The sequence below is a fragment of the Peromyscus eremicus genome, chromosome 12 (assembly GCF_949786415.1).
Source record: "Peromyscus eremicus chromosome 12, PerEre_H2_v1, whole genome shotgun sequence".
Classification (NCBI taxonomy): domain Eukaryota; kingdom Metazoa; phylum Chordata; class Mammalia; order Rodentia; family Cricetidae; genus Peromyscus; species Peromyscus eremicus.
The window spans coordinates 32,884,763-32,904,165 of record NC_081428.1 but is presented as its reverse complement, the minus strand read 5'-3'; the positions used below and the strand labels follow the sequence as shown (position 1 = coordinate 32,904,165).

General features: G+C 35.4%; 1 protein-coding gene across 1 annotated transcript in view; it reads right to left on the bottom strand.

Moving 5' to 3' along the window:
- The window catches only part of Epha3 (EPH receptor A3), a 132,376-nt gene extending 115,280 nt beyond the window's left edge, over nucleotides 1-17,096 (bottom strand). Inside the window, exon 1 of the mRNA XM_059277717.1 lies at nucleotides 17,057-17,096. Within this exon, the coding sequence (XP_059133700.1) occupies nucleotides 17,057-17,096 (40 nt within the window). The remainder of the gene's footprint in view (nucleotides 1-17,056) is intronic.
- Nucleotides 17,097-19,403: the final 2,307 nt, after the last annotated feature.

Sequence of the window (19,403 nt, the reverse complement as noted above, 5' to 3'; positions counted from 1 at the left end):
CCAGGAAAGGCACAAAGCTACATAGAGAAACCCTGTCTTGAAAAACCAAAAAAAAAAAAATGTAAGATGATCAAAGAAGATATTCAATGTCAACCTCTAGTCTCATATGCTGGTGCACACATGTGCGCACACATACAAACAGAAAACTAAGTGTAACAACTTTATATGAGAGGTGAGGGTATAGATATTAGATCTCTTTCAAGGCATATAAGAAAGTTAATTTTCTGATTGATTCCAATACCAGTTGGTTTTATAACATGTTTTATTTTTCCATCAATATCTGAAGCATCTAGACAAGTAAATGGCTCCTATAGGAAGAATCAGCCATGCCTACTTTATTTCTAATTAAAGGAATTTAAGATGGATTTATTAGGAGAGCATTATCATGTTCTGAATTACCTACATTCTCTATGTTATTAGCTGAAACAAGGAACTTTTATTGTATGGTGGGGAAACATAAATTATTTCTAAACAAAACTTAAAAGAATCAATGTAAGGGCTTGAGAGATGGCTAAAGACCACTGGTTATACTTACATAGGATGTAAGTCCAGCTTCTAACACAAATATGGTGGTTCACAGCTATCTATAACTTCCTTTCTCTTAGGAGATTTGGATCTTTCAGTATCAAACTTTTTCATTTTTTGATTATTCAATGTCACATAGTGGGCAAACTCATTTAAAGTGAAAATGATCACCTTATATTGATTAGATATGATAATCCCCAATATAGTTACACATACGTAAATAAAACAATGATACAATTATATGTCCATACAAGACATATGTACCTGGATGTGATGTTGGTCACAGTTTGTGGCACTGAACAGGGTAGCACATGCCTGTGATACAGCACTTGGAGTAAACAGAGGAAGATGCAAAATTCAAGGTATTCTGGGTTACACAGTGAGAGGCCAATCTCAAAAAAAGAAATACCAAAAAAACAAAAACAAAACAAAACAAAAAAAAAAAAAACAGAACATGTCAAAATGCAGAGAACAGCTAATTTGGGGTATCTAGCCCCAATGGAAACATCTACAACACAACACCTGCGTTTAAGTCTTGGGGAACATCATGGAAGAGGGCCAGAAAGATTGTAGCAGCAAGAAGAGCAGAAAATCTGCAGTGAACTTGTGTCTTCTAGAAATGGCAGTGAAGATTCACATACGACACCTCGAAACTGTGGTTGCTAAAGGAGACCTGAACAGGGACAATATCAGAAAACATACTACCATGGAACAGGGAAATCTTATGGCTCCCCAATCCCAGACCTATACTGTAACAATTAACTCCCATAAGGAAACCAATAAAAGGAAGAAGAGAGTCCTCTTTCATCTCTCAATACCTCATTATCATATTCTGTATGCCTAATTACCATGTTTAGCTAGCCACAGATATCTTAAGAGAAAAAATATTCCTTTGAAGCATCAATGTTATGGTAGCAATCAGCTACAAAATTTCAAAATGAAATACTGGAAAGAAGATGAACAGATTTTAAAAAATATATATTTATACAATATAACTAACATATATACAATATTCAATAATGTATAAAATTGACCAATGGTAAGTTGTAGTATAAAATTTAAAATGATTCCCCCAGTTTCTCCAAACATTTCTTTCAGAAAATGTTGATGAAAGCAATATCTTTAGAGAAAGAAAACATGGCCAAAATGATTATTTTAAGTTAGATTAAAATTAAAAGACACAAGATTTTAACTGAATAAAAATATTTATGGTTATGTTTAATATCTAATATTAACACAAAGACTGAAATTTTCTCTAATGTGTGCAAACTTAATTCAAGGACTTATGTGATATATAAAAGGATAAAACTAATTGGCAAGCTGACTATTTGTCTGAAGACTGAGAGGTTGGAACGAATTGGCAAGAATATGAAAGAGAAGAAAACCAACCTGAATATCACTGGAACACAATGTGTGGGTGTCAAACTAATCTTGGGTGTCATGCAGATCAATCAAGGCATAAAATTCTTGGGAAGTCACATGCTAAGGGACTGCCTTTAATACATATTGAGTGTTGTCAGAAGTCATTGAAACTTCATGCATGAGGTACACAGTAATCAGATTTATGTTTCAAAGTTCGTTCTTGCAACATGAGGAAAATGTATTGACCTGAGTCAGGAGGCAACAGAGAAAGTCTGTTGAAGCAATCAAAGCAGGAGTTAACAGAGAAATTGTTATAGATACAGAACCACAATCCATTATTTCTAGGTAATATTGATGAGTGTAGGAGATGCATAGAGGGGATGCAGGATGATGAAAGAAAACTCAAGCATTGACTACATGAAATGATGGGTATGTTCATTCACCTGGTTGCAGAGATCATTACTTAGTGCGCGTGCACACACACACACACACACAAACACAAGTGCACACATGAGCAAACTATGTATTTGCAGAAGCAGTCATGATTAAACCCCCATATAGCTTTTATTTTTAAAAGTAGTTTAAATTACTAATATGTTAGAAAAAGTGATGTAGTTTGCTGAGTTGTCTGATTCATCTTAGAACATGATATAATTAAACCAGAATATTTGATTTCTATTTTCACATGCACCAGATATTTGGCTTCAAAAACAGAAAAAAAAATGTTTCATGGAGTCTATTAAAGCTTTATTGCTGTTTGGTAATGCATAATCTTTGTGATAAAGCAGAAGAGAGACTGTGAGCAGACCCAGCCTATATATCATAATTTTAGACTAACAATTTATAGTGATTCTTACTGCTGATAACTATGAGGCTATTTGATTTTGGTGGACACATATTAATATTAATAGCATAGATTTCAACTACTTCATTTTTAATCCTGACTCTGCCAATTTTTATTATTTAACTGAATAATTTACAAGGCATCTTCACGCCTCAAGTTATTTGTCCATGAAATGGAAATGTTTAAAAGATGTTAACAGAGTTTTGGGAGTATTAATGAACATGTCTTAAAATGCATATTAGAATTTAGTAGTGAACTATTTTACCAGAATAATTAAATAGTTGGATAATAAACACAAATGCTTGCAAATGTATGAATCAACTCAGTTCATCAATGTATTTGAGTAATACTAAAACACATTTACCTTGTTTTTAGTTCCCTTCTTTTGAAGATATTTGCTTGTGGGAATATTATATTATCATCATCATTCTCTATTGAAATTATACCCTTAAACAATTTACAAAAACACAACACAAATTAGTTTCCTCCTTCCAAAGACAGCTCTTGCTAAACAAGTGATGAATCTTTTGTTCCATTCAATACTCATAACTACTGAGGTTTTCATAGACAGTATTATTTCTACATAACTTGTCTATAAATCCATATTCAAGGCAGGGGAAATTTCACTCTTGGATGAATGTCAGTTTACCTAGTCAAACACAGCTCACTAATACCTTTACTGTCTTGTGTAATCCTCTTGTTTACTTGTGGGAGGACCAAGGCTGAGTGGGTCTGTTAAAGGCTAAATGAAACGTTTACCTCCAACATTGTAGCTCAAAGCCTCTGCATCTTTATAGAGATTCACCCTGTCAATCTTTAGTACAGCAAGTTTTTACATTTATTTTAGAGGCTGCCACATCCACCAGCAAACACTTTCAAACTTGGCTGCCTTCCCTCCACATCTTGTCCTCACTTTGGGAAAGAATTTTCCCTTTATGGGATGTCAAAATACATAGGATGTTGCGATCTTTTAGTTTTCTAACTCTTAGTTCTTAATAAGTACAGAGCTGTGCTTAGGTGACACTGACCCTCTGAGCTTTCTATCACTTGCTCCAGTCTGCATCATGTTGACACTGACCAAAGTCTCCTCTGTCTGATAGGGTTTTTTTTTTTTTTTTGTAACAGTTAATGAGAAAGAAAAGGCCACAGTTATTAGTTTAAATCCTAGGGAATAAGTGTCCAGAGTATGGAAACCACATTCACATATGGCAATAATTGGCAGGCTCTTCTAGGTGATCCCAGCATTGAGCCCAAAGTCTGATGGATACTTGCATAATTCCTTGGTGCAAAATAGGAAACTCTTTTGTACAGGTAAGTATGTACATTTTTTTGTGCATTACTGGTTTTCTTTTTTCACCCACTGTATATTTCTGGTGAAGCTGACTCATCTGAATAATATGGGTCCAAATTTATGGGATTGTAACAAAAATTCTAAGCTTATATTTAAAGCAGTTTTGATTGCTTGAAATATAGTAATCGTACTCACTCTGCAGAAAGTTTTTGGGATTCAAGCGTGCAGAAGGCAATATGGTTGGGTTTCTAAGTGTCATAAACCTAGGAGCAGCAAGCCAGCTCCATCAGTTACTTTCCTTCAAGAAAGTCAGCAACATTTACAGAGGGCTTTAGTGAATCATCACTTCCTTTTCATTTGTGAAGCACAGCATTCCACCTTATGAAGCTAATCACACATTTAATTTGTAAGGATTCCGTTTTTCCTGTATGTATATTTATTTATGCTTCTAAACCTGCTCCCTTGCCCACACTAGTTTCTGAGGCTGTCAGTCTCCCCTCCTGCTTCCTTCCAGTCTTGTTTTGTTTGCTTACTCTCAATATTGAATTGAGTGTTCATTAGACTTCAAGCAATCCGGGAACAGGAGAAGATTTTACCACTAAAGGAATGGCTCACATTTCAAGAAAGTGCTATTCTTGCACATTCCAGAACTGACTTCATGATGATGGGTTTCTTTTCTTTCTTTCTTTTTGAAAGGGAATGAGAGATAGTTTATTCTGGAGCCATTCTGAGGGATCATGGCCCAGGAACACAGATTTAGGTTACCCCAAATTCCATGTTCCAACATGGAAGTATTGTCACAGGGTTTTTATAGTTTTACAGAACAAAGAGAGCCATAAATCAAGACAACTTTAAAATAGGTTGGTGGATACATCAGAAGTAGGTTCAACACAGTGAGAGCTGGACTACGAAGAGTGACTATTCCAAATCGAAAAATCAAACTGTATCTCCAAAACACATTGAAAGAAAAACCTCAACAAATATTTAAAACTGGCATCTCAAATTCAGTCACTCATGCAGCCCAGAAATACATTCAAACAAACTGTCTTCAGCACTGACAGACACAGTAAAGCCATAGCTTTACCCCACCTCTTTGGCATCACCTTAACTGTGGATATATTGCCATATTCAGAATATATGGACTTCTGTATTTTACTTGAGTAGACAGTTAAGAGATAATAATGTAAAAGGTATGCAGCTTGACACTCTGTTTCTTATAAGAAAGTCAATATTGTATCAATTACTTATCTTCAAATTCCAAATGAAGTTTAGGATTAGCTATTATATTTCTGTAAAAAAAAAAATGTTCAATGGGATTTTAGGGATCACACTGAATCTACTCTCTCTGTCTCCCACTTGTGTTTGCTCTCCTAGAAGGAAGCATAATTGTTTGCTCTTGTGTTTTGGGTCCTCGAAGCCTTCAGACAATAAAACACCTTAGGTCTTTCTTAGCCACGCTGTGCCACCAGCAACTGGCTCGTCTTTGCTGGTCTTACACTGCTGCAATCTGGGTTCCACCACATATTGTACAATTGTAGTAAAGTGATGGTACATGAAGTTCTCCTAACTGAGAGGCAAGAGCAATAAACTCACACCCCCCCCCACATCTTTCCTATGCCGCCATGCCCCTACCCCACAAGTCTGCCTTAAGTTCCTTGATGCCAAGTCTCACTCTCTAACCCGCAAGTCATCATGACTGTGGAGAGTTAGAAGTATTTCAAGCTTCTGGTGGACCAGTTAAGGTCCCTCAATATTTCTTAGTGCAAAGAATGTTCTAATTGTCTTGAACTGCAGGCATAGCTTCTTTACTCAACTGTATGCTTTCTCATAAGACAAAGAGCCTCCTCTAATCTCTCCCTGATGGGCATGTACTGAGTACTGTTTCCCTGTGAAGGAATCCCTCCCATCTCAGCACCACATGGTGAGGTCAATAGATGGAAGAGCAGACCTTCTTCCCCATCCTGCTCACTGCTTATGTTGCTTTCACAGCATAGAGCTTCAAGGGCAGCTAACACATTGTTCTTGTGTCAATTCACATGCTGTGCATGGGCTTCTGACCATATTTAAATTCATGTACTGTGAAGAGTGTCATTTGACAAGCCAGTGATATGAACTTCCTGGTGGAGAAGTAAAATCAAAACAATCAGGCATCTGCCCCTCAAATCAAAAGTATCTCTCAATTCTTCCACTATCAACTATTAGAGATATGAAATTGCCCTTCAGCAGCTACAGTGATAATGATATTATGTTAAAGATCCTTTTTCCATTTTAAATTACAGACAGTTACAGCAACCAGTCAGAGTGATAGTTTTTCATCATTAAGAAGGGTAATTTTATCCATATTACAAAAGTGGATTTTTATGATATTAAAAAGATTTCCAAGGAGTTTTATGGCTCTGAATATATGTATTCTTTGGTAGCAATCTAAACACTATTAACTGTTCTCTATCCTAAGTAGGTATGTAATTAAGTTTATATAATAAGGGAATCTCTTGCTATGCAATCCTGTCGCTTTAAAACTGTAACACCCCCATGGTTGCTTTATTTTAAACCCACATTGCAGAATAAACAGACTTTCACCTCTACTTAGCATTTGTCTCCCAGGATTAGAAGATGATACCAGTTGGTTCAGTGATTAAAGTGGAGAATATGTTTCCCCTCAAGCTAAGATAATGTCTCCATAGTCACCTTTACTGTTTTATTTCAAGTTCCTTTTTCATTGGTGCAATTTCTATTCCTTTGTGTCAAATCTAACTTGAAAATTAAACACCTTTGGGGACACCGGGGAATAGCACAAGAAGAACACCATTTTGACCACAGCTGGAGTCCTGCTGTATGCTGCTGCATCAGCTGAAGTGAGTGACATGGGTGTCATGGGACGATAATGGCAGGGAGTTGGTGCTTTCAGCTGACTCCCCGACAGTCTTACTATTATTTTTTACTTAAATGTAGAAATATATTCCTTTCTTTTAGTTATTACTAACGAAACTGGTAATCTAATACTAGAAATAAAAGGATTAAGATTATGCATTTATTTTAAAGATTATACATTTATTTTAATATCAGAAAATTTCCCATATTCAGAATTCTCAGCATTTTGAACAAAACAGTTGCTTACATATGTTTATTATAATCTTAGACAAATTGATTTTTAAATACAGATATATAATAAATGTTGTATAGTATCTATATAATATATAATATATAATATTATTTTGTCAGGAAAATCCTCAGAGTACTTTAATTTATCTTTGCCAATATTTACAGACTGGAGATTGAAATTAACATTTAGACTTAAGGGAAAGCTACTCAATTCTTCAGTTCTAAGGATTATTCTTAGTCATTTGGAATTTTGAAATCGAGAAACCACTTTAACTCTTGATTACATTACGTGTAGCCATCTGAAGCTCTGGTTATTATACAAAAGGTAAATCTATTCACAAGGAGGTTTAGTCTTGGGAACAAACAGTCTTCTGAATCGGGCTATGATGGTTGATGTCCAAGTTTTTAAGCTTCCTTTTCTTGCTGCTATGATATGATGTATCCATTTTGAAGTTTAATTTTACTATGTAGGTTATATTGTCACCACCTTCCCTTGTGGTTCATGTTGTGACCTTTCTAATTCATTCAGAAAAGAATCATGTCCTTTATATTATTCAACATTAAATATACTAACACAAAAGTATAATTAATAGCCAGTGAAATAGACAGTCCTGTTCATCCATACATACAGATGTGTGTATGTTTCTATTACCTAATGTCATGCCATAATACTAGCTCCATTTTCAACCTCTGCTTCCCTCTGTCCATAGTATCAGTCCTTCTTCTCAGAAGCTATTAACTTTTTAGCATAAACAATGAAGAAAAACAGAAAGGACATTTAATAACAAAAATTCACAACAGTTTCTAAATTTTGGAAAATAGAGAAAGAACCATGATACTGAAAAGAAAAAGAAGAGGTAATAAATGAGATCTATAGATATTAGAGGTAAATAATCCTTTATCCAATGAAACATCAACATTTGCCATTTCTCTGGTGAAGGACAGTATGCAGCTCTGATTTCCTGAAACTGCGTGTAATTTACACTGTATAATTACTTGTGTATAGCAGGACACCTAATAAGTAGAGATATAATAGAATTACTGGTAATTAACTTTTTCTTGTGATTTATACCTCCACCGCATTGTGCAGGTGGTATGTTTGTTTTCTTCTTGTTGAGTTGCTTATGCTTTTACACATTGCAGTTAATTCTGCTGACCTGTGCAAAGTCAGAATGCTGCCACTGTCTTCCCAAGCCTTGCTGTGTATGTAACTATTTAGAGACTATAAGCACAACTTCTACGATAACAACTAGTTTGATGTCTGATCTTTTTTTTTTTTTTTTTTTTTGTACCGAATCTTGTCATCTATTTGCTCATTGTATGGAACAAATGGGGACCTTGATACATGAAAGATTTCCACGAAAGGCCAAATGCACCAGATAAAAGTGGTTTGACACAGTGTATGAAAGATGGTGTGGCAATAAATTGACACAGTACACATTCCTAGCAACAACAACAACAACCAAATCAAAGGATGGGAGGGGCAGCTTAGAAAAGTAAATTCCTTTATAGCTGCTAGTAGTGAATGAAGTCATGCCTCAAATTCCCATCTCAGGAAGAAAGAAGTACATTTTCTTTCCTATGGATACCATGAGCTCCCATCACCAACAGGGAGGCTTTATAGAATACCACGTCAAGTTACTATAGTCTTTTATGACCATCTCTGACTATAAAATATGTTACACAAAATCAATAATAAAAATATTCATATGATCCAAGGTTTTCCCAAATTATATCTGACTGGGTCATGGTAGTAGGCTGATGTCTGGAATGCAAGTAATAGACTATATTATTGATGTGTGTCAAATAACGGAAACTGTTACAAATTAATTCATCCTAACCTAATTAACCCCGTGTGCGATATTATATGCATTCCAGACAAGTCCTGTTTTGCTCTGGCCATAAAACTAGAAAAGACAATATTTCAACCCATAAAATTGCCATTTAAGCCACTTAGAAACCTCAAAGAATATTGCTTATGAAGGAGAGGTGCACAAGAATGCATTACCTCATCTGTTTGAGTTTTGGTATAATGTAAAAATGTTCTCTAACATTTTTAATTGTACAAATAATGTTAGTAAAACACCTAGTCTTACTTTTATATATTGAATGGATAGACAACCTAAGTACCAAGACATTGCATTTCTTAAATAAAACACACACACACACACACACACACACACACACACACACACACTTGGAGCAGAAAATGAACAAGCTTTACCATCTTTGATTTGCTAGAGCAAAAATGATTGTTTTATGTCTAAGACACTTTAGCGTTCTGACTTCTCAGGCTCATATAAATCAAGCCACATTTATCACTATGTATATAGTGATTAGGATTGGCCTTCATGGGATCAGTAGGGAGGCTGTAAATTGCTTTTATGACATTTACTACATCTCTTTATCTCTCTCTTTGCACATCTCTTTCCCCACGTGCATTTTCCAATAACATGCTTGTCCCTTGGCAAGATGGGGCAGATTTAAACACAGCCAAATCTAAACTCCTCCTGTGCTCCAAATCTGCCTAGGATCTGTTCCAGGTTGATATTTACCAGTTTTTTCCTTCCTCTGAGCTGGTGATGCTTGTGAAGTATACTTGCTGTTGTTTTTTTTTATTTTTTTTATTTTATATATATATTTTTTTTATCAGTGACAAAAGACATGGCAAGTCAAATGAATGGTTTAATCTACAGAGTTCTGTTAAACTTTCAATCTGAAGTTCTGTGGTCCTCTTTGTTATCCCATTACAATATTTCCCCAGTAGTCACAGCGGAAATTCTGCATTTTCTAATTTTCTTTTGAATGATTGGATGGTCAAGTAAATTCATTTGAAAATGTAGAAAGGGGAGAGGGTAGAAAACTAGATTGTCAGATCATAGTATGTAGATGTGTTGACTTGAAGTTTCAGGGTTTTAAATTTTGTTTGTGATCATATAATACTTACTCAACCTGTCTGAGTTTAATTTTGTGTGTATAATGAACACTAATATCCATCTAAGTAAATAGTAGTACACACCTATAATCTCAGTAATATAGAGACTGAGGTAGGAAGATTAAGAATTGTGAGCCAAGCTTGGCTATATAACAAATCTCTGTCAGGAAGAAAGAAGGAAAGGAGGGAGGAAAAAGGGAGGGAGAGAAAGAGTGTGGGAGAGAGGGATGGAGGGAAGGAGAGTGGGAAGGAGAGATTAAGGGAAGGCAGCATCTTAAATGGCAGTTTTGAACACTGGAATAATTGTGTACCATGAGGAGGTGCTCACCTAAAGAAAACATTTCTGTAATACTATTATAGTAAACAACCAATATGCAGCAATCTTTACTTTGTGGCATTGTTTTAATGTGGAGTAGCTACTAAATATGTTAGAAATCTAAAAATTTCCATTTCCATCAAAGGAAATTAAGCACCATCAAAGAAAAAAACTGAAGCAGGTTTTAAAAATATGTTTCTCCATTTAAACATTAGGGAGACAGGGGGAATACTTTGTGGCTGATCTCTATTTTTGGAAAAGAAGCAAAGATACCTAGAAATATTAGAGGGTGGGATTATATACAGATGTTGTCAAAATGTGTTAGTGAAATATCACATCTGATATAAAACTAATGTGAACTGATGCCTTGCTGAGTAGATGTCACTGATGTGGTGGCCTGTTGTTCTTGACACCACAGTAAGGATCAAAGCATCTTTCATGGTGATAAACTTGGCAACATGGTTGGGAAATAATGCCAGAGAGATTGATTAAGTGTGAACATCCCCACCTGGTGCCATGAAAAAGGCACACGCAATTTCTAATTCAGGGATGCTGTTCCCTTCCTGTACTTACTTTTGAAATAATGCTAACAATTGTATGTATATATATATATATATATATATATATATATATATATATATATATATATCTCCCAAGGCAAACTACCTGTTGGTGTGATACCTTTCTAGAAATTCCTCCTGAATTCGTATTATGTATTAAAAAAGACATTTCAAGTGGCCACATACCATGACTTCTGCATGCTTGGTTGCCACATACCATGCTCAGGTAGTTCCCTGGTGCACAACTCAGTGCACACATCTATCTTTAGGGAGATTCATAGGCTCTATATTCCAGATTTGTGTCAACTAGAAAATGAAGTTCTGAGATGAGGATAAACCTTTAACCTCAAACTAGGCTCCATATATCACAATTAGACTCCTGGCACCCAGCATCTTAATGTGTGTTTTTTTCCACAAAGTTGCCTGTGAGGCCAATTTTGCATGAGGCCCAAAGAAATCTAACTTAACTCATCAGAGCTACGGCTGTGCTTAGATCAGAAGAGGGCAGTAGTTTTTATTTCTCTGCACAGGTTTCAAAAGATAATGACATCTTTTGATCTCAGGGAAGATTCTCCTAAAAATAAGATTAAATGTCATTGCTAAAACAGATCAATTTGAGTAGGTTTCTGCGAGCCAATATTATCCAAATGAAAAAAGATCTTTTATTAATCTCTGGAAGGGCATTGAGGGACTAAGTCAGAACAGAGTTCTGAACTATAGGTTTCATTCTAAATTAGAATATATACCAGTATATAATATAATTGATTCACAGAAAAAGCATGTCTCTTAATTATTATCATATCCAAGTCTGTTTTTTGTCTAAAAAGTTAGGAAAAATAGGAACAGTATTTTTTAGAAATACACACACACACACACACACACACACACACACACACACACACACTCACATAATAGCCATCCGGGAATAATTTGCTGGGTGTTCTCAGATGATGTAATGAAGCAACAGGTATTTTTCTTACTAATTTATAAGATTTTAGTCGAGCTTTATGGTCCATTGAAAAGCACTCTGTTTATATTTTGTAAGCTGCCTTCAAGGTGCCAGATAGCTGAATACTTCTTATGTTACTGATGAGGTCACCGTTGAGTAGCATGCTGAGAACAGCAGGACTGACCCTAGGCTTGGGAAATGAGGCGGTCTTCTAATGCACGTGTCTTCATTTGTGTTCTTTAATATTCATCTCCAGAAGCTTTTATTCTGCAGCCAGTGTGCTCTGGGTCTCAGATGAGCACAGTCTATACATATTCTACACATACCGATGCCCTCTCCATTAAATTGTTTGGCCAAATTATTATATTCATCTCAAGATGATCATAAATTGCATAAAATTAGCTATATACTTAATTGTCATCATAAAAGAAAGCATTATAAAACAGTGATGATAAATTAATGACTTTATTTTTTTACTTTTATTTTTGTGTATTGTGCATGTTGGGAGCAGTGAGTATGCCAAACTATGTATATGGAGGTCAAGGGTAATTTATGAGTCATTTTTCTTTTACTGTATAAACTCTAAAGACAAAATTCTGATTTTCAGCATTGCAGGAGTACGTTTACCTGATGATACAACTCAAGGACACATGAAGGAATGTTAAACTAGAAAAGTAATTTCATATACAGGCTAAACAAATAACTTGACTATGTGCTGATAATTTAATAGTTCAGACAACTAAAATTGAAAAAATAAAATGATCTCTTGACATGAACCTAAGTCACATGCAAAGCTCTAATAGAGCAGATTTCTCAAATAACTGAATGAGGAAAGACGTGTTGAAAATATTTTCTAAAATGGGGAGCAATAATGTATGTATGTCCAATAGATGACAACATATTAAGGGTACAATGGATTCAGTTACAAATTGTTAACAGCAGACTATGCTTAAAATTTTCACAAGAGCAAGTTGCTATGCAAAAATATATGTATCACCCATATAAAGATGATAGTTCCTAATATTTTAATCTATGAAAACTTTAAGCAGCAGGAAATGACATTTGGAAACCAAATGGCATGTCCGAAGTACTAAAGTCTCATAAAAATTTATTCCTTTCTCTATAAATTTATTAACAGTTTTTCTTCCTCAAATTATTTCAAAGTCATGAGTGATTAAAATAAATTTGAAACAATGTATTTGGTTTTATAACAACACACAATGATAGCATAAGACTAAAGGAAATCTATATGTCTGAAAATTTCACATTGTTTTATCAGTACCAACTTGAACTGAATAAAATGAACACCAATTTTAAGTAGATTGGTGTGTTACCAGTGTTTATTGAGGTCATTGCAGAATCCACTCTAACACACACAAAAGACAGTTTCCAAGTCAGTAGAGGGATCAGTATGTTATACCAAACTGTATCTAAGTTAAATTGTCAGTATAAGAAAAAACATAGAGGCTGGATAGAAGGCTTAGCTGTTAAGAGCACTGACTGCTCTTCTAGAAGGCTGGGTTGGATTCCCAGCACTCTGTTTGTGACTCACAATCCTTTGCGATTCCAGTTTCAAAATTAGTAATCCTCTTCTGGCCTCAATGGGCTTTGAATTCACGTCATTCACAAAAAAAATACATGGTGGGAAAACATCATAAACACACCCATTCACACACACACACACACACACACACACACACACACACGATATTAAAGTAGAAATGCAACTTCAAGGAAGCATTCACAGGAGTGAAAAACAAAACCTCAATCCTAACCCTAACTCAATTAGTATACATGAAATGTGAATGAACTAAGCAATCCAAACATGTAGTAAAATTTCCCCATTGGATTAAAAAATATCATGGTCTAACTGTATGCTATTTATAAGAAATGTATTACAATTAAAGTGCAACAATTTGCTTTTTTCAGAAATATAGTTAAAAGTAAGAAGATGGAAGAAAGTATTTACAAATTATAGAGTAAGAACAAAAACATTAATATGAAACACACCATAGAAATGTTATGAAAGATAAGGGGTGTAATAAAAGATCAATATAATTGAAAGAAAAAACTCTATTTGAACCCAACAGCATAGAAAAAAAAGTCAAATTGATCAGATTTTAAATTTTGATTATAAGATTAGAAACGAATATTTAAAATTGATTTTATTTATTTTATTGAGTCTACTGAATTGAAATACAGCCCAAAACAGAACTTGAAACAATGTTGCATCACTTTGAATGAACTGGGATGATTCAAGCTATCTCTCAAAAACATACTCCTTACTTCACAAATTTAATTATTTCATAATCTGTGAGATTTGTGAATGAAAAATAATAAAAGACAGGCGTCATTTTAATCCATATGTGTATTAATTCCTCTATCAATAATATGTGTTCTACATATGATTTTCTATTGTAAAGAATCACCACTATATGTAACTAAGAAGACTGAAAGAAGGGGAATAGCAACTGGATTTGTATTGATGAGCTAATCCTAGGATGCTGATATGGGTGGGCAATGACAAGTCACTTCTTTTCAACACCTCCTTCTTGTTGATTTCAAATGGTTCTTTTTGTTTATTTGTTTTTTTGGGTTTTTTTTGTGTGTGTTTCTTTTTTCCAAGATACGGTTTCTCAGTGTAGTTTTGGTGCCTGTCTTGGCTCTTGCACTGTAGACCAGGCTGGCCTCGAACTCACAGAGATCCTCCTGGCTCTGCTTTCCAAGTGCTGGGATTAAAGGCCTGCGCCACCACAGCTCAGCTCAAATGATTCTTATTTTTCTCTAAGAGTATCTGTTGTTTTCTCTCTATTCCCATAAAACCATGTCTAGTTATACCACACCCCCAATTTCAATATTCTTGGCTAAGGTGCATCAAAACATTTCTCAGACATAGGATGGAAAATATTCCAACTTACACCACCAGTTATGAAGTGTTACGTATACAGATCCCAATGCCAAGAAAGCATACACTGAGGTTAAAGAGCCCTTTGGAGGTATTAATGATACAGACACTTAATAAACAATCCCAGAGTTGGCATTTGCTGAAGAAAGCAATCTGTAGTCACTAAAACAGAATAATAAACAATAATTTTAAGAGACAGTTGATGGCTTGGACTCTGAACCCCTTAAATCCATAGAGTCCCCTGGAAAAGAATGCTATACTTGAGCACATCTGAAAATTCTAAACATGTACTGGCTCGATTATGATTATAATTTGTTTCTTTCCAGTCTAAGGAAATTATAAAGATGGAAACAAAACATAGACCTTTTAACCTCTTGCCTCTATTACTCAAATTGCAGCATCAATGTTGTTACACTTTAGTCACCAAACTTAACATCATCTCAGTTAAACTGTTGGTGAAAACATGCTTTTCAAATGTAAGGAGAAAGACACGATAAAGTTCATTTCTCTGAAATGTCAATACTCCTTTGTCAAATTTGTTCGTTGGGAGAAGACAGAAAAATAAGTGTTGAAGTTAATGATTTAGTTATATATATACATATATGTATGTGTATATATATATATATATATATATATTATATTTGAAACTTGTGTTCTGAAATGCATTTTACTGAAATTTAAGATTAAATTAATGCTATATTTTAGTGCCCAAAATAATTTACTAAATCATAGCAACCCTTTATAGAAGGCTGATCATTTACCAAGCATCCTTTTCCTGTCATTTAATAGTCATGATGTCTTCAGTGACAGGACCACTGTGAACGTAATTATGGGAGAAAACCAGACACCTCCAAAGTGATGAAATAGAACATGGCAGAGTCAGGATAAAATCTAGTCTTTCTGGCTGAGATTGTGCAACAAAACCTTAGGTTCAAACAAACTGTGAGTTGAGGAACATATCTCCTAAAGACTTAAAGATGTTTTTATTGATGTTTGTACTTAATATATATGCTATATAACACATAAGCATTCTAATGAAGTTATTCATGTCTGATGTTCAACTAGCTGTTTAGATATAAGGGAGATGAATTGTTGAAAGATTCTCTCCCTCTCTTTGACCTCTGAGAGTAGACATTTAGTTTGTGTCTGTTAATTTGGCGTTAATTACACATAGATGTGCTTAGATGTATGTAACTGACTTGAGTTCTGCCTTTTAAAGAACAGGGCAAGTAACAGGTCTGGAGAATGTAAGAAACAGGCTATAGGAGAAAAGCAAAACAGTAGCCTTTACTAAGAAAGAGAGGCATTAGAGTAGTTTAAACTCCATGTCCATAACGAAAATGTTTTGAGTTCATCTGCCTGCCCAGGGGAAGGTACAGAAGAACTGTTGTAACACTGCGGATAGTCACATATTTTAAGGAATGCATTTCATAATTTTCCTAAGATGGCTATTTTGAGCATTTATTAGTATACGTGGTGACCATGCTTTTAATTTCTTCTTTGCTTATAACACTGTGATATCTCTTTCCTCTCCCTGAAAATCAGTGCTCCCAAGGCCCACCAAACACTTTTTCACTTGCCTTTTACTTTTCCATGCCTAGGCATCACTTCCTGAGAAGCTCTCTCAGGGAAAAACTGAGAGTTTCAGAATCCAGTCAGTTTCTACTAGGAAGAGAGTTTAAAGCCTTACACAAAGCGAGGTTTTGGTAAGAAATTTCACTAACATAGGGATTCTGTTGTGAGGTCATGAATTCAATTTTCTGCAGGGTATTAATTTAAGCAATTTGTAAGTTTTGATACAGGAGAAGAGCAATGCATTCTGACAAAGACTAAGATTTTCTTTCTCTCTCTGTTCCTTTAAGGTATTTTATAGAGTGAGCAAAAGAAAGGAGCAATGTGCCCAACAGCCTCCTTTAAATTTCTAAGTATTGTGCACTAAAGACATGTTTTTCTTGAAAACTTTGACTTATATTATTATTGACTTAGGGAACATAGGTTTGGCAGTGAAACCCAAAGTCTTTTTACTTGAGGACTATGAAAAATTGACTTAACAAAAACAACGTTAAAGCGACGAATCAAGTTGGAGTCATCTTGGTGTCTCTCAGCATGTGGAGGAGAGCCTAAAAAATACATATAGGGGTGTGTGTGTGTGTGTGTGTGTGTGCAGGGAAGAGGCTTGTACTAACCAGGAGTTAGGACAGTAAGTCTCATGCTTGTAGGAACTAAGATTAAATATTTTCTTTGAACTCCCACCCCCTTCTACTTACACTCTTGGTCATTGCCACCTAGAGTTTTAGACATTATCATGGTGGCGTCTCTTTTATTTGGTAGCCTAATTCCAGTAGTGCATAGGAAAGGTTAAATTAGGGCTTTCCTTCCTTCCCTTTGCAGACCAAAGCACTGGTGCATTTTTCATTTTTTTAACTCCAAAAAGTCAATATGAGAAAACTTCCACTTTATTTCTGCTTTATTATTCTGTTTCATTCTCTAGCTCCTGCTAATTCAAATGGAACCATCTGAATACATGCAAGAACAGTCTTTCAGGTGTTAAATCCAAAGTCTCCTTCACTTCATCACTCTACTTGATGTTATACAGCATTTGATTTTTCTCAATTCATCTTAATAGCCCTCAGAATTTTGCCTTTTGACTCAGTGCTCTCTTGTTTTACTGTCCAGCTTCTGGGGTGTTTCTCAGAATCTTCCTCTGGGAAATTTCAAACTGAAATACTGTCATTAGGAAGTAGTGATTGAACACATTTAAAGTTAGTCTGAGAAAATATTGAATGTCTCCCAGAACTCATCGAATTTTAATCTATTTTACATATGTATTTAGTATCAACTTGATTAATCAACACATATACTATATATATGATTACCGAGTTTCATTCAAATGACTATTTTCAGTTGCCTTTAAACAAAACTTTCTGGTATTTCACAAATAGTAATCCCTTCTCACCAACAACAACCAACTGTGATGTAGATTATGACTCACTGTGTTTACTTATTTGTCCCCTCTTCTCAAAATTCTAAAGACCTCCAAAGCAATACAGGCTCTTGCTATCCCTTTTGGTTGTCCATCACAGATGTATGATAAAACTTTATTACTGAGAATACTGTACACCTTGGTAAAGTGATACACAAATCTCAAACTGGATAAAGTTGGAATTGATCTGAATGGCTCCTATCTGTCTGCTAACTTTCATAGTGATGGATGATGCTATGTAATTTGCTAGGAGAGAAAAGTCAACAACAGTCTTAGCTAGCTGGAGGCCTTAAGAGCTATAAGACAAACAGTGGTGAGGGTGCCTGAACTGGCCTACCCTGGTAATCAGATTGGTGAATACCCTAATTGCCATCATAGAGCCTTCATCCAATAGCTGATGGAAGCAGATGCAGAGATCCACTACCATGCACCAGGCTGAGCTCTGGGAGTCCAGTCGAAGAGAGGGAAGAGGGATTATATGAGCAAGGGGTGGGGTGTCAAGATCATAATGGGGAAATCTACAGAGGCAACTGAACCAAGCTCAAAGGAACTCATGAACTTTAGACCAACAGCTGTGGAACCTGCATAGGACCAGACTAGACCCTCTGTATACTGGAAACAGTTGTATAGCTGGGTCTGTTTGAGGGGCCCCTGGCAGTGTGATCAGGATCTATCTCTGGTGCATGAGCAAGCTTTCTAGATCCCGTTACCTATGGTTGGACACCTAGTTCACCCCGATAAAGCAGGGAGGGGCTTGGTCCTGCCTCAACTGAATGTACTAGGCTTAGCTGTCACCCCATGGGAAAACTTACCCTGTTGGAGGAGGGGATGAGGAAGGAGGTGGGGAGTGGGAGGGGGCAGATGAGAGGGGGATCTGTGGTTGGTATGTAAAATGAATAATAAAAAAAGAACTATGAGACCATACTGCTATGCAAGATGTGCCCATTTTTGCGGTAGTGGTATGAATATTATGGGGTCAACAAATCACTCTGTTACTAGCATCGAGAGCAGCTCCTCTAGAAGGAATCCATACCTGGTACTGTGAATGTATCAAGCTTCCTCAAATCAAGGGCTAACTAATAATTTGAATCATTTTATGTACAAATTGACTGTCTCGTGTTTAGTTTTGGGTACCCAAAATGCATAGTTTTCATATTTTGAAATCTGTATGTACATTGAGTAAACTTAGAAATAGAACCTAAGCAAACCCATTCAAAAACATATAGAAAAAGAGGTTTTAGACTCTGGAACTTAATTCTGTTGTTTAGTTGAATTTGAGTTTATCAAGTGTCTTTTAATCAAAGAGTTAGTTGAGCCATGCTTTGTACAGATTGACTGTCTAGCACTCAATGTTGGACACCAGGAAAGTGTCCTCATTTTTTTCATATTTTTAAGTGGATATGTACATTATGAGTAAACTGGACCTAGGTTTGTACACTTAATTTATCTTTCTTTCACATACAACCTATACATAAAACCTAAATGTAATTTTATATAGGAATTTTAGTGTGCCTGCATTTTGACTGAGATAAGCCATAAGAGTCGAGGGATGTCATCTTCTGCTTGTTGTGTAATGTCAGTGCTCACAAAGTTACACATCCAACACAAAGCATGTGAAAATACCAGTGGAT